Here is a 15982-nt window from a genome sequence, read left to right on the forward strand (position 1 = left end):
TATTGGCCATCCGCGGCGGCTGGGCGGGCATTTCCAAACCCCTTTTCCTATTGGTTCTGCGCCGCGCTCGTCCCGCATTCCCGAGGCTCCCATTGGTCGGCGACGCTGCCAGTCCGGAAGGGCGACTAGCGGTGGCGGAGCCGCGGGGGGGGGGCGGTCAGAAGATGTCGGGCAGCGAGGCGGCGGACGCCAAGAAGCTGGTGCGCTCGGCCAGCGGGCTGCGCATGGTGCCCGAGCTGCGCGCCGCACGCAGCCCCTTCGGCCTCGACGAGCCTCCCTGGGTGCCCGACAAGGAGGTAGCGCGGCGGGCGGGGGGCTGCGGGCCCCAACGGTCGCCCGCGGGCTCCCCTCAGCGCCCCCGGTGCCCCGGCCCCGAGGTGGGACCGGCCGTGGGGCTGGCGGCTCCCGGCGCTGCTTTCCCTCGGTCTGTCGCCTCTGGTCCTCCCGTGCCGGCACGGAGCTGGGACAGGGGAGTGTCAGGGTGGGGGTTAGGGAAAGGTTCTGCACCCAGAGGGGGGTCGGGCACTGGGACAGGCTGCCCAGGGTAGTGGTCATGGTGCTGAGCCTGCCAGAGCTCACAGAGCGTTTGGACGCCGCCCTCAGACACAGGGACTGATTTTTGGGTGGTGCTGTGTGGAGCCAGGAGTTGGACTCGGTGATCCTTGTGGGTCCCTTCCAACTCGGGACGTTCTGTGAACGAATAAAGCTAACTATGAAGAACGTTGCTTTAAAAACTAACGCAGAATATAGTGAAAGGCTGCGTTAGAACACCCTTTCTGGCTCTTAGTCTGAATGTTCTGAGTGCTAAATAAGTCTAAAATGACTTAAATCTTTTCAGTCTGCTTTGCTTCTAAACACTTTTAAAATAAGCCGTGTAACCCTGCCAGTCTTGTACATTTCACGTAATATGCATCATGTGTTACCAGTCCGCCCAGCTAGATGCTAACAGAGCTGGGAATCAGTTGTTTACTTATTACCCCTCTGTGGTGTGGCTACGTGCCAATGCATTTAAATGGGACTGGAATTTTATTTTTGAGGAGCCAATATGAACTTAAGCAGGCAGCCTTTAAACAGACCCATTCTTTGCCAGGTAGGGATGTGGTTGGTCTGTGTTACACGGGAACGCTCTGCCCTCCTTGCTTAGGAGCAAGGAAGAAAACTTTGCCATTACCGGGTATCTCTGGAGGCAAAAAGTTTTGTGTAAAAGTTATTATAGCGGCAGAGTCACTCGGCTACAGCGGCTTCTGCAACTCGCTGAGCAACTGCCTTTACTGTCTGCAGCGACTGAGGCTAGCCTTTACTGGCAGAAGGCGCTGTGGCTAGTAAGCCTGTTGCTAGTTTTGTCTGAAATAATGATCTTGTTTTGGGAAGCAAATTTTTCAACCTATTTTAAACAAGCAAGCGGATAAAATATCTTGCAGGAGTTCTCACAAGTTAGTCTCTTCTAGCCTTAAAGAACGAAATCCTCCCTGTCCTCAGTAGCAACTGTGTGTCTGCCTTAAGCGTAGCTACGGTGCAGTTTTCGGTGACCTGAGCAGTATCAGATGTAGGTGCCCAGGTGTGCGTCGATCGGTGAGCGTGCAGCCAAGTCGGATCTGGAGTTACTCGATAAGGGGTGGTTCCTCAGGGCGTTGTGTGCAGTCTGCTTTTGCCAGGTAGGCGACTTTCGATGCGCTGTGTACCTTGACCTCAGCTACCTGGAAACCTGAGTGCTGACACATCACCAGCAATGGATGCAATCTGTCTAACAGTTATCTCCAATTGAAAGTCGGTTCTTCCCAGATTGACAGTGAAGCTTTATAGTTTGCCATTTCTCAGCTATAGCAACTAGTTTCATTTAAATAAAAAATGGGGCTTCTAGGTCTAATACATCGTACCGTCTTAATTCAGCTGCAAGTTGTGGGAGGATTTGTAGGAGAATTTATTGAAGCTAGGTAGATGTATTTAAGAGTTGATGTATCTAAAATGAATAGACATAATCTGATGCGTGGTGTGAATTTGAATTTCCTATCACAGTGGTACCACAAGCATTCGTTCTGCTTAAGACGTGGCTTTTCTTTGTGATCTGTTTGACAGAATGATGATGATTTGTGACTGAATGTTGCCTTTGCATCAACTTCAGAGGTACTTGCTATTGAGAGGAGCTGTACTGTAGACAAATATTTGAAATGCTTGTATCCATTCATATTCTTAATCTTGCATCTATTGTAATGAAAGAAAAAGTTGCTTCGCTATATTTCTTTACCTCAAAGTGTACTGAAATTCAGACATCCATTTGACTAGCTTTTACCACGTACACATTTTTCTTTAAGTATGCAGTATACAGGGAAGGAAGTATAACAAGGAAGTTATAAACTCATCTTTTTATTAATAAAATCAAATTTAAGAGTCAGCCTTAGCTAGTTAGTGGATTCAACAAGAACATCTGCTCTTGACAGTGATTTAGTTCAGTAAAATAAAGAACATATTTTCTTCCCCCAAGAGAAATAGCATTACCCAATGTTGCTCTGGCTTTTCAAATACACTGCCTTCTGCTGTGTACCAGTAAATTCAGTACTTTTCTGCAGGAAACGTCTTCTGATTTGTTTCTTAAAAGTAAAATGATGTCCTAGGAGTTAGGGCAGTTGGTAGTTTTGTTAAACTTACGTAGTAACTTTGGAATACATTTCAGTTTTCTAACTTTGTATCACAAGACCGTGCAGTCTATAAATATCAGGATGTTTTGTACAGTCTCTAAGCACGAGGAGTTTGGTGTAAGACTGAAGCAGGACTATAGAAAATGTTTTTGTTAGTCTATCTTTCACTGAAATTGAAATAAATAAGGAGTTGAGGTTGATAATAACTACGTAGATCTGTGAACATCACTGAACTTGAGACAGAGCTTAAGGTGCTGGTCAGTGCATGTGCCAAGGGTCTGACCCAAAGCTTCTTGATAATCACCAGAAGAACTCAGTGGACGATGTACCACTGGGGGAAGTCATGGACACATCCTGTAAAATTCGTGTGTTACAACAGAGGTGGCCGGAACCCGTGGTGTCGGGCTGTGTTCCAGATCTTAGGTGGCCGAGGAGTGATGCCTGCCTTGGAGAGCAGCCTGCAGGCCGGGGGACAGCACGATGGAACCCAGCTTGGTGTGGTGTGGCTGCAGCCGCTGTCAGCTCAGGCGCTCGGTGGTTGTGTGACAGCGCTGCTCTCATACTGCTAGCGAGCTCACGGAGCCCTGGCAAGGAACCGGTTGCGCACAGTCCCGCTGTTATCAGAAGGCATCTGCTGCTGGCACCAGCTGTGCTTGTCAGGCACGTTGCGAGCTCTGATTCAGTGATTCAGTGAGCTTGCAGACTTTCATGTTGGCCAATGTTCAATGTGTTAACGTGCTTAACCAGGTGTTACTTGCATCACTTCTCCAATCACTTTGTTATTGTACATGCAAATACAGCGCATGAAGTGTAACTAGAGCCTGCTGCCTCTCTGCACTGCTCTCACCTCTGTCTGGGGCTGAGGAATTACACTAATTCCTTACTGTGCTTCAGCAGACGCATCAGAAGTTCCTCTCTACTTGTACTGAACTTGCTCTCAGTAGTTCTAAATTAATGCTGATAGCCACCGACTGGTGGTGCTTCCATTTTCTTCTTGCTGAAGTAATGACAGCAGCGATCTGCCAGGATTAGCAGTATGCTGATCGTGTGTGAAATCGATACACTTGTTATATGGTTTTTAATATCTTATTTTGTACCTGAGTGTTTCTACTTTAAAAACAAAAATCAGAGTTGCAGTAGTCTTAAAAAGCCCGTGTCTTGAGGACATGAGAAATATCTCAAGTACTTCTCAAGCATGAGAAGTATCTCAATCACTTTCTTCTCTGCCAGTGCAACACCAAACCGAAGCAGCTCAGTGCTTGTGTGCTTCATGTCAGCGTGTGGCCGAACAGAAGGGTTCACCTCCAGAGAAATTCTGCTGCTGTGCCTGGGAAGAGCTCCCTGATGAAGTCGTTTTGTAAACGGGTTCTCATGGGTTTGGTTACTCAAAGCAGAAGTGCCTTGAAGGAACAGGACGCTGAGTCTGCTTGTGTCAGGACATTTTGATAGGAAAATAGCCTTCTGTGATGCCTGCCACCGTGTGCCATTTGACTTTGTGACTTCTCTCTGACTGCTCTGTGTGTTAGGCAGTGTTATGATGGGTCTGAAATTTATAAATATTTTTTCTATAGTTCGTAGGAAACAAGATGTGTAATTCTGTTACTTGCTGAAAATAGATTTTATAGTTTGCCTAACACTGTGTATGAAGCCTATTTAAGATGGTGTTTAGAAGAGGTTTTTTTCCCCCTAGATTGTGGCTTCTGCTTTCTGGTTTCAGACCAAAATTATAAATTTTCTTTAAGAAAATGAATTTTACTCCCAGTAAATTCAAAGTGTTTTGCAATCCTTGCCCTGCCCAGCTTCTGGGCAAACAATTAAGCTACATATGTGAAAAACTAAAACCCTGAATGAAGATCAGTGCACAGCGAAATATGCTAGAAGCTGTGGAGCCTTAGTGTTACAGAGCAAGCCTTGGGAACGCCACAGTTGTCTTGTGCTCAAGGTTATTAATCAGCAAATATCAGAATAAGCTTTTATAGGGCCATTGTGAAAAGAGGAGGTTGGGTGCCTTGGTTCAGTACATTACTTGAGACAATGCAGGAACACTGCTAGTTCTCCTTTGTGTGGGATTTAGAAAGAGCTTCCTGTAGCAAACATTGCAGAGTAGCTATTTATGTTCCATTGCAGCCACTGCTGTTACTCTCTAATTTGCTAAACTTCTGTTTAGATGTGAGAATGCTTTGTGTAAACTGTTGTAAATTAGGAACGATCTTTTACTTATAAGAAAACAAAGTTCATAGATTTTTTTTCTCAATTTAGCTGCTGTGGTGTTTTCTTGCTACAGCTCTACAACTTGTGACAGTGATTGGGAATGTGGTGAAACAGCAATCCCTGAAACAGACTCCAAAACTTCTGTAACCTGAATGAATTCTTAGAAGATAGAGGGTTAAGTATTGAAATGTAGTAATTAAAGGCAAACAGTGATAACTGTGCTTAGCAAATGACACCCGCTCAGCCTAGGGCATGTTTTTAAGATGACATTCTGCTGAACTCCATGAAAGCCTGGTTTGAAGAGTTTAGGTTTCTAGAGTTATAAAACTCACTGGAGAATCATCCAACTGTGTTCTGATTCAGGTGTGAGATGTAATTTTGCATTAATATTTGAAAATAAATCTGGCAGTAATTACTTGTAAGCCTTGGAGAGTGATGTTTTTTTCCTTTTTTTTTTTTTTTTTTTGATACAGTGAATAAAAGTAAGTAAAGTTGTGAAAATTCAGAGATCTGACTGCTGAGTATCAGCCCTGTGGAAGGTGACTTTCTGCACAGAAAATTTTAATTGTAACGATCACTGAACACTTCTGGTACTTCTGCAAGTCAGAGCTGCTGACCCGTACTTGTACACTCAGTTGTGAGAGAGAAGCCTCTTCAGTTTTTTTCTGGCTTTTCTTTTGGGAAGAGTGTGGGCGTAACCTTGTGTTAGGAAAGAGATGCTTCAGGAAGTAGTGACATTTTGTAGCTGGAATAAAAAATAAGATCTTGTGGCTTGGAAGAAAACCAAAAATCTCCTAGTGTGTTTTAAAAATATGCAAGTATTGAGAGCAGTAAAATATGTAAACAGTGTTTTAGAGTGTCAACAGAGCATCACAACAGGATGACAACTTGCATGAAAACATAGTTAACTCCAGAATATATGGCTGTCTGGATAGCCAAACATAATTAAGCATGACAAGAACTTTAGAAATGTAGTTTTGACTGCTGGCAGGATGTAGTATTCCTTAGGGTGAATGAGTTTGGCAGCTTTTTTTTGTCTTGTGAGTGGGGATGACGTTATTTTGCTACATCAGTATTAAAATAAATGAAAACTGCAGTGAAAAAGATTAAAGGATGGAAACTTCTCGGAGGCGGTTCTTTTTGGGGCATAATAATAAAGCTCAGTCTTTGCACATGGTAGTAGATTAAAAATCTAGAAATGTTGTTGGTTAATGTTATTTTGTACTGTTTTCTAGTGCCCAAGATGTATGCAGTGTGATACAAAATTTGACTTCATAACTAGAAAGGTAAGAAAGCAACAAAATATAAAGCTGTAACTGTTGCAAAATGCTAATATGCAGCTCTGGTTTAAAATGGGGATGATTTCAGTAGAATATCATGCAAAGTCTAATGTACATTAAAATAGTTTTTCTTTCTGCTCTGCCTGTTCTGAGTAGAGGATTTTTTTATTTTTTTATAAAATTCTGTTTCTTTGACCTTGGTGTTGCTCAGTGTGTTTGGGCATTTCCCAAATGCTGTGTACCCACAGGATTTACATTCAAAGGAAGAGTTAGAAGAGCCCACGCTGGAGTAGGCTGCTAGCATCAGTACTGGCACAGAAACCAAATGAACTAACGTGGCTATGTTTTGGGAGATAAGATTAGTTGTGGAAATGTAAGCAAACGTTTTCAGGAGTAATGGATTGCAATCTGACGTTAAAGAGCCGTATGGTTCAAATACAGAGAGCCAAAAGTCAGACTGTCCTTCTGTTCTAGAAGTGAAACAGAACTGATCTCATGACTGGAAAGGGGAATTTCTGGTTGAAGTAGAAAATACAAACTGCCTTGATTGCTGTGAACCATAATTAGGTTCACTGCATGAAGAAAAACCCCTTTTATGTAATGAACGTATTTCAAGCAGACCACTGTGGAATTGCTGCTGGTTTACAGAATATTGCTGTCAGAAAACCTGCTGGAACGGGGTTTGGCAGTCCCCCAAAAGAAGCCAACAATGATTTTAGGAGATAATGTTTCTTTGTATAACTGACAGGCATTTAGCATGTGCTTGGGGAAGTGCAGAAAGATGTGGAAATGCAGAGAGATGTGGAAATGTGACTTTGCATGCATTGACCTAGTTGATGATTTTTAATGTATTGTTTGGAGAGAAAAGGAAGGAGAAACTTTAAAACAAACATGCTGACCTGGTATACCAGAGAGATGTAAGTTTTCAGGGGGGGTGAAGAACATTAGGGTAACTAAATGTTAAGAACTAAGAGAATATAGACTTTTTTATTTACCTTTTAGTTAGATGAATTAAGAGTGTGGATGGGTTGAGAAGCAGTAATTCATTAGGCTGCTGTATTTTACTTGTGTTAACTCTGGGAAGTAAACGGAGGTAGCCATGCATAATAGGTACTTCAGAGAACTTTGTGTAACAGTTGGTAGAAAAGCCTAACAGTGATCAGAACTGCCGTGTATCAGTTCCTTGTATCAAACTGTTGAAACTTGCTTTGAGCCACAAATCAGTTCTGGCTTGCCTGGGAGTACTTGTTCTGACCTGAGCTACTGTCATCCCATGGAAACTTGCATCAGGAGGAACTGCTGGGACTGTCACACCCCAGTAGTGATGGAGCACGAGCCACTTGTTGAAGGTTTGGGAGCTGCTCTGGTTGTATTACAACTTTGCTGGATTTGTACTGTGCTGCATGATACTTCCGATAGAGAAAGGGTTTTAGGTTTTAGGAATGAAAATTTTTAGCTTTTTCCCAGGAAAAAAAACTTGAGAGCAAGTTTTGAGGGAGAAGAACAGCATCTGCAGTTGAAGCTCCCAGAGATTTCTGCTTGGAAGTAGGAAGGGTTCTAGAAACCACTCTTCTCTTGCATTTCTACTGACAGTAAAGCAAGGAATTTGGGAGGGTCCTCTCAGTGTCTTCTCTGGTCTGATGTAAAAGTCTATTGGCAGAGTGCCAACAAAGGCCTGTAGTGCTTTTCATACTATGTGCAGTCCTCAGGGTTCAGTCTTCAGAGAGTTCCTTCTTCCACTACAGCAGCTCGATGTCATTTACCACTTGACTACCGTCCTGTCCCTTCAACATGTATGTTTTACACCTGGGAAATTGTTCTGCTTCCTGGGGAGGAGGATGTTTCATGTGGGAACTTTATCAAATTATTCTCCAATAATTCCTTTTGTAAATAAACAAAATATCCTCTCGTGCTTAGCATCACTGCCGAAGATGTGGAAAGTGCTTCTGTGACAAATGCTGCAGTAAAAAAGTGCCTCTGCCTCGCATGTGTTTTGTGGACCCTGTGCGCCAGTGTGCTGAATGTGCCCTCATCTCTCAGAAAGAAACAGAGTTTTATGACAAGCAGCTTAAAGTGCTCATGAATGGTAAGTACTGAGTGTGTATATACGCTGTTTCAATCTCACCTAGATTTGTTCAGATGCTGTGTTAAACAAATCTGATAATTGGCAAGACTAATTCTTGTCAAATGAGCTGCTACATTGCAGTTTTGTCTGTTTAAAATACATATTTGTCGTCGTGGATGTTTGCCATTTAATTTTATATTACCAGCTTATTTAGCAAGAAGTCGATGATTTGGGTCAGGTATTTACAAATTTCTTTAAAGGCAAAGGAATTTTTAATGCCTCTAAGGACAGATGTGTGTGGTTGGCATTTTATTAACGTAGTCCATCCTTTGGCTATTTCTGTTACGCTAAATAAGGATGAAAATGCTTAACAGAGACACTTTTAAAACAATGAACAGGATGCTGTGCTTTGATCTTGTCCATGGCCTGTGGCTGTGGTTGATCGTAAGCGTGGTGAGTTCTGCACAGCATTAAAGCTACATGCACTACAGCAATTCGTGTTCCAATTATATTAAGAAAGCTGAGTCTTCAGTTTTCAAAATATTCTGTGATTGTTTGGGGCCTTCTGATGGGCTCTTCACTCTTAGCATGATGCAGATGTGTATAATTGGTAAGCTAAACCACGCCTCTGATTAGCAGTCTGATTAGTTCCTAGGGAGATTCTAGGTCCAGACAAGGCTACGTTTGTCACTGTAATACACAAATCATTCTTCACCATGCACAGAAGATGACTTTTAAAAAATAGTTATTTTAACGTGAAGATTTAAGAAAATAAATACTAAAAGTCCTGTTTGCGTTCGTGTTATGCAATTAACATCTGAAGTTATTCCTGCCTTGCTGTGGAGGTTCAGATCTCAGAGAAATGGTGGTTTTGATCTCCGAGGCAGTTGTGCTGCTGGTCCCTCTCTGTCTCATGTCAGCAGCAGCCTGGGGCCCCATACTGAGGGTCAGTGAGGCAGGGTACTATTACGGAATAGATCCTGAGGTGAAATTCTGAGGCTGCACAATTTAGATTGTCAATTGGCCTGTGAGCTATTTCCACAGTGCTGTATGTTTTGTTTTTTTCACTTCCCAGACCAGCAGTGTTGGGATTAGGTAATACAGGGAGTGTGAGGCATGGAGGAAATCAAGTGGCGGGCATGTAGTCTGCTTTAAGGTATGAATCACTTGGCTCAAGTAGCTAAGGTGACTTTGCTGATGCCAGAGGAGCTGTTTGGAGCAGGCAGAAATAGTACAACGTGAAGGCTGCAATTCACTGACCTCAAAATAAGACTGAGCTAGCCTTCAGTAGTGAGAGAGAGGTGTCTTAGTATCTATTAAGCATACAGCTAAAGGTCACATCCTGCTATTTGATTCTTCTGTGTAATGTTAAGAAGGTGTTGTCTGCAGGGTCATCTGTTTTTGCAATCTCCAAATCTGGTCTTGTTTTTGAAAGATTTATCTTAGATATTACCTATATTTCTACAGCATAGGTGGAATTGCATTGTAATTGTGAATGGTCACGTGGTGCAGAACTAACTAAAAACCTTTTTATACTTGAACGTCCTGTCAGTGTTTATCAGTTTATATCAGTTTAATGTTCCAGTTAGTCTCCTAATTGAGCCAAATCGGTGCAGTAGGTATCCTTTTTGATTCTTCAGTGTTTCTTCCCAAACTCTGCATTAGAATATTAAAATATTTCTTTTCAGGTGCTTCGTTCTTTGTAACTCTGGGAACATCTGATAAATCTGAGCTCATGGTTTGTCGACTTTCCAACAATCAGAGGTGAGCAGGACTGATAGAAATTGCACTTGTGAACGCGGCTATATTGTTATCATAACCCAAACAAAATGCACGGATAGCTCCCAGTGAGGATACTGGAAGAATAATCTGACTGAAAGGATGGATATAATGTTACTGGGCTAAGTTTGTGTGAATTTACTAGCAGTGTGCAAAAGTGGCCCTCGGGAGGTGTGAAGCACTCCCCTTCTTTGTTCAGTGAAGACTGTTTCCAGAAGCAGCAAGGAGCAGAAATGCTGGAATGCCGTGGAAAGACAGAGCTCCGTTCCTTGGTAATGTCTCTCAGTGGCACTGCAGTAGTGTTTTTGACAGCTCACAGAAGGCTTATAGGAAGAAGGACCAGGGGAAAAAAATCCCATAGCCACTGAAAAAAATCTTGTTTCAGAATGATGAGTCTAACACTGCACGGTATTGTTTAATGTTACAGCCAGAGCATTACTTTGGTCATCCCTAGAATTTGGTTGGCTGGAGCACTTCAAAGTCCCTGTTCTCTTCTTCCCCTGTAACTCTGAAGGAATGTTTTTAATAGTTTGAAAAGGTCTTCTGGTAAATTGATCTACAGTTCTCTATTTTGCTTTTGTTTTAAGTGAAGCACTTCAATGAAAAGTAACTTTATCTGCTTGACTCCTCTCCCTCCCCACTCTGAGAAGTATACAGGCTACCGGTCAATGACATTCTGTTTAACTTATTTCCTTTGATTTGGACTTGATATTGTAAACAAGAAACTTAAAATAACAATTCTATTTTTCATATAGATACCTGGTTTTGGATGGAAACAGCCGCTATGAAATTGAAATTGTACAGATTTCAACTGTTCAGATACTTACAGAGGGATTTACACCTGGAGGTAACTTTTCTCATTAAATACAAATTAACTATTAGGAAAAAGATAAAGTGGTAACTATTATTCAAGCTAGACAGTGCATTTCTGGTAGCTTAGGTGTAACTACATTATTATATTACAGTGGTTCTCAGAGTAGAGTGTAGTGCATGGAAGCTGGCTATGTGGCTGATGGGATTTTGGGTGAAACTTAAGAAGTCAGAAATTACTTTAGGACTTTAATAATGGGGGAACTTCTTGATAAACCTAAGTAAAGGTGGTTGTCATCTGGTCTGATCCCTTCTCTTGGCTAAACATCTATGGATTGAAAAGCTGTCATTCTTAGCTTCTATTTCAGAATCTAGCCAGGATTTCTCTTCTATTTGTGCAAACAGTTTAGAGGACAGTAAGAGAAACTACTCAAAAAAAAAAAAAAACTTTCTTAATTTCATTCAAGATGAAGTGACCAAGTGAAACTGCTAATACCTTGGAATCAGAAAGTAGCTACTTAACTGCCTCATATCTTGACACATTTCTTAGTATTTCAGGATGAACTTAAATATGATTTAATTGCAACGAGAACAAACAAGGTCAGGAATTTTAATAATTGCTTAATAAGCAACATCTCTGTCACTGCTGGAATTTTTAATTGGGCAGTTCATGCAGTGGCAGTACAGCATGTTAACTTTAATGAACTTGGTATTCGAATCAATCAGATGTGTTGCAGAGTTGCTTAATGCTCCTGTAATTTCTTGTTCATTACTATTCTGATCACTTTATCTTTTTGCCTGCCTGCCTTCCTTCTTGATGGTAGAAAAAGATATTCACACTTACACCAGCCTTCTGGAGAGCCAGCATATTACTGAAGGTATCGCCAGTACCTTGTGTGAGCATGACTCACTTAAGCATGCTGTTATGACCCCTCTCCCATCTGTCTTCCCCTGCAGTGCTAGTTTTTTGCTTGATTTGTAGCTGTTCAACTGAAGACAAGTTATGTTAATGTATTTATTCCTTCCCATCTATTTAATAAACTGAGAATGAATGTTTTGTAACTGCATGGAGGAGAACTAAAACACTTGATTCCTCCTTTAGGCCACATGTACTATTATCTGTGCTAGAAGAGGGTAGACTTACCCATCACCTACTTCAGTAGAGGTGTGCTGAATTCTGTACACCAGGAATGAGCAATATATTTTGTGTGTACTGCCTAGTACCTGGTACAAGCTGTTAGGCTGACTCAGTAGATGCAGGAGAGTGAGTGATGAAGAAGTTGGAATCCAAGAGGAAGAAATAGCTGTGTCTGCAAGCACTGTTTGCAGGCTTTTGATCACATTGCTTAGACCAGGATTGGTTTTGCTTGGCTTCTTGGATATTACTGTCATGGCCTCCAGGACCCCTTCTTGTCATGCAAACAGTCTTTGTAAAAAGAACTTTGCAAAATGTCCTGTGTGTGGTGGTGCTGTTCCTGTGACTTAGTTGATGCTCTACTACTTCAGTAAATAAGCAACCCAGTAACTGAATGTGAAGGATCCATGTGCTGTTTTACACAAAGCTTTTGTTTCATTTCTGTATTCTCGCTTTGGTTTATCTTAATCACTGTGCAGCTTGAGTAGGAGAGATGCAAACACCTTGCTATCACGCTGCTGTCAGAGCAATGTCTTTTGTAGTGGATTTCCTTCAGGAAATAAATGAAGTCGTTGCCAGCTCCTATTGTGGAAGCATCTTTCCCAACCTTTGCCAAATTTGGTGGGATGCCTCACTGATGTGCCAGACTTGGGATCAAGCAAGGATCCCTGTTTGATACCAGTCTAACTGGACAAGAGTAATTCAGTTTAGAAACTGCTGGCTGTGTTGTGAAGCCATGATATCTATTTAAGAGAAGGCAGATGGTAATACCGAAATACAATAGTTTTATCTCTGTGTCATTAGTGGCTTGTACAAGCTCTGCCTCAGTGACAGAACTAGACAATATTGAGTCTGCACATTGCTGCCTGGCATTAACACCCTTTTGTCACTGGCTCCTGATGCATTGGTGCATTTGCAGTTGTTAGTGCTTTGAATCAAGTGGTGAGATAGCCCTCTTCAATTGTGACTTCAATTGGCTAAAGTGTTTTTATTTAGCTTTGTTCAGGATTTCTTATTATTTTTTTTCAGGAGGTAATACTCGTGCCATAGGTATGATTCTACAGTATAAAGTACCAGGATCAGAGGAGCTAACACAGATGAAGTTTACAGCCAGTGAAGACTACAGCTCTAACAAGAAATTGTCAGCAAGCTGGCTGGCAGCTATGCATAAGGTAAGCAAGGGAGGCTTAAGAAAGTCTTTGCAAGGTGCTTTGTAACAGGCAAGAGAGTATGCAGCCTTTGGGGCCTTTTTTTATTTTTCTTTATCCACAGATTGTAGGGCCTTTTGGTTAAGAAAACGGAAGCTACAGCTGCTTTTTATGAAAATGTGTTCAGCTTTGTGCTCAGATAGCTGAAGATACACTACAAAGGGTTTATCAGGATCTTTTACATGCCATTATGTGAAAAGGAAGTGCAAATTAGACTTGTAGGTTTCTTAGGTTTCTATTACTCACTGATAAAAACGCATTGGGAAATACCTTCCTGAACCTAAACGCAAATAACTGTATTTGCTACTTTATGAAGGATCAGAGATGATAGTTTTTGGAAACAGGAGCAGAGGGATGGGCAGGATGCTGTGTAATAAGACTGTCTCAACTTGTGGTGTTAGGAACAACTCTTCTCTGGAAGTTTCATATTTTGCAATTGTAAGTTATAGGAGAGCAGAAAAACCCCAAACTTGTTCTGGAACTTTAGTCATCTGATCGATAATCAGAGGTGTAATTTATAAGCTGCCTACAAATGCAAATGTGTGGCCCTGTTTGCTCCTTTACTGCCATTGTTAAGCTCCCCAGCCACCCTGAAATCCAGCATCTAACTTGGGTTCAGCAACATGCATTCAGACTTTGCATTGCTGTGTGAGTGTAATTGAACATTTATATCTGTTTTTAACTCATCTTTCACAAAGCAATGCAACTTTAAATACTAAGAACTAGACTTTTATTGATAAGGTTAGCATACCTTCTTCTACTAATTGTCTCCTTTGATAGCTCAGTCTTGAGTAACTGATGAGCGCAGTGAGGTTTTTCAGAGGTTCTAGTTAACAGCATAGCTTTTAATTCTCAAATTTGAGATTTCCATTTTGTTACCCTGCTCAGCAAGCTGATTCTGGTGCATCTTCTCCCTGATGCTTTCAGGTTAATAAGGTCACCCCGGAAGTGATAGAGAGCTTGATTCCAGCATTCAAGCTGGAATTCCTAAAATCTAGGAATGAATATGTAACTTAAACAGTAAGATGGGACAGTGTGGCTAAACTTCCCTGTAGCTGGAATTCCTGAGATACAGGAATAAATGTGTAGACTTATGCAGTAGTATATGACTAGTATACGCAGCTAAACTTTCTTCTTGCTGCTTGATATATAGAAATGCTATTGCTATTCTTACTATTTCTTCAATGCTTAAAGGAGTTTCCTGATATTAAAAAAAAAAAAAAATCTAAAGACATTAAGTTGGAATGTATTAAATAGGAATCCAGAAAAGTCTTTTTCCTGAAGGTGTATCTTATTCTTAGGGGGTTGCAGCTAAATACTTACTTGCAGCTGCTATATACGCAGAGGGCCTAACTCTGAAGTATTCTGTATAGCCAGACTATGATGGATGAATTAGATCAACTTCCAGAAGGCCAGCCTTTGAGGTTAACACTCTGTAATTTCTTTCAGTCAGCATTTAGGCCTTTCGGTCAGCATTGCCTGAACAACCTGTTTAAAAGGGCCTCTTTGTAATCTTGCTGGAGAGTGCACCTCTGTTCCTGTCACAGGAGGTTGGTTGATCCAACTTGATCTTGTAGGTCAAGAGACAAATGAAGCACCTGACCAAAACCTTGCAAGGGGAAAGCAGAAGGAATAGAAGGAATATAGAACAGCACAGTGTTTACACTGTATGTTCTGTTAGTATTATTTTTAAGATTCTGGTCATCTATCTTTATCCAAGACAATTTTGATCAGAAATGGTTGTTTCTGACCACAAAACAAATGTAAGCTGATCTAAAACCTCCTTCAATGATCGCAAACTTTACTCTTGATGCTGTTAAAGGCTTACTTCAAAAAAATTACCTGAGTACCTCCCTGAGCACTATTAAATGCCTTTTACTAAGGAAAATAGCGGAGAAGACCTTACTTCCTTTAAACCCAAGGCTTTAAGTGTTTGGAGCAGAAGCAGGGGGGAAGTGAAACTTCAAGCAGTCAATACAGTAATGTTTTCTTTTCATATTAGGCAACAAAACTTCTTTATGAGTCTCGGGACCAGTAAGAACAGCAGACTGTTGGCAGCTGGAGGGAAGACACCAGCCTCGAAGGACCTGCCTCTCACTTTGCTAACCTGGCGGCTAGGTAACGCTTGTTCTTCTTGACCTTTTGTCATTCCAGTGTGGTTCATTCTGTAAGATCTGGCAACTACAATGTTTTATTTTGAACCATGAGTATTCACTATAGTGTGCAATATGTATACAATTAATGCTTTAAACAGTCTCACCTTTTAAGACTTTGTATATTTTGTTAAACCTTTATTGGCACTTAATATGAAATATGAAAGTGACCTGCACTACAGCTAATGTACAGCACAACTTTTATAGTAACAATTATATATACTGTTTGCCACAAAAAGCAAACAAAGGTATATGTCTCTTCTGCAGAGAATAGCTTTTGGGTCTAGATCTCAGGTTTTTCCCTCTGTCCAAATGTTTAAAAATCAATGTACAATAAAATCTGCCTTAGATATGATTTTATAGAAGTCAATTGATTTTTTAACACATTTCACCAAATACCACCGAATTGGAATTACATGATTGTGAACCTTCCCTTCTGTAATAACTAAGCTTCCAGAATAATTTTTAGTTTTGTATTTTCTTTTTGGTAACTAGCTTTTGTTAATCTAACTGTAATGGTATCTGGAATTGTATACATTTTAATGTACAAATATGAATAAATTAATTCACTTATTTAAAAAATAAGCTGATGCTTTCATAGTGTAGTTTCTTTAATGATGTATATATAGTATGGTCTGTCTGAGCTCTGAAAGCTTTGACTTGTTACAAACAGCCCCCTAATCTTGATTTTAAGCTTTGATAATT

General features: G+C 41.1%; 1 protein-coding gene across 4 annotated transcripts; it reads left to right on the forward strand.

The window, feature by feature from the left end:
- The first annotated feature begins 104 nt into the window (after positions 1–104).
- ZFYVE21 (zinc finger FYVE-type containing 21) lies at positions 105–15862 on the forward strand. 4 transcript variants are annotated; one of them, XM_035326827.1, is made up of 8 exons: positions 105–296; positions 6083–6133; positions 8045–8213; positions 9881–9956; positions 10727–10818; positions 11606–11659; positions 12946–13135; positions 15077–15862. In XM_035326827.1, exons 1-7 carry the CDS (start codon positions 165–167, stop codon positions 13131–13133), a joined length of 762 nt encoding a protein of 253 aa, XP_035182718.1. In that variant the 5' UTR covers positions 105–164; the 3' UTR covers positions 13134–13135; positions 15077–15862. The 4 variants fall into 4 exon arrangements, with proteins under 4 accessions (XP_035182718.1, XP_035182720.1, XP_035182719.1 ...); XM_035326828.1 differs by having other exon boundaries at positions 111–296; positions 12946–13088; positions 15127–15862; XM_035326829.1 differs by lacking the exon at positions 11606–11659 and having other exon boundaries at positions 110–296.
- The last annotated feature ends 120 nt before the right edge of the window (positions 15863–15982 follow it).

Source organism: Oxyura jamaicensis, chromosome 5 (genome assembly GCF_011077185.1).
Source record: "Oxyura jamaicensis isolate SHBP4307 breed ruddy duck chromosome 5, BPBGC_Ojam_1.0, whole genome shotgun sequence".
Classification (NCBI taxonomy): domain Eukaryota; kingdom Metazoa; phylum Chordata; class Aves; order Anseriformes; family Anatidae; genus Oxyura; species Oxyura jamaicensis.

What these genes read in the sequence shown, in the direction of transcription:
- ZFYVE21 (XM_035326827.1), top strand. Translation starts at nt 165, where the DNA reads ATGTCGGGCAGCGAGGCGGCGGACGCCAAGAAGCTGGTGCGCTCGGCC. An exon ending in AGAGGGATTTACACCTGGAG is followed by an intron (nt 10,819 to 11,605) that starts GTAACTTTTCTC and finishes TCTTGATGGTAG; the next exon opens with AAAAAGATATTCACACTTAC. An exon ending in GAGCCAGCATATTACTGAAG is followed by an intron (nt 11,660 to 12,945) that starts GTATCGCCAGTA and finishes ATTTTTTTTCAG; the next exon opens with GAGGTAATACTCGTGCCATA.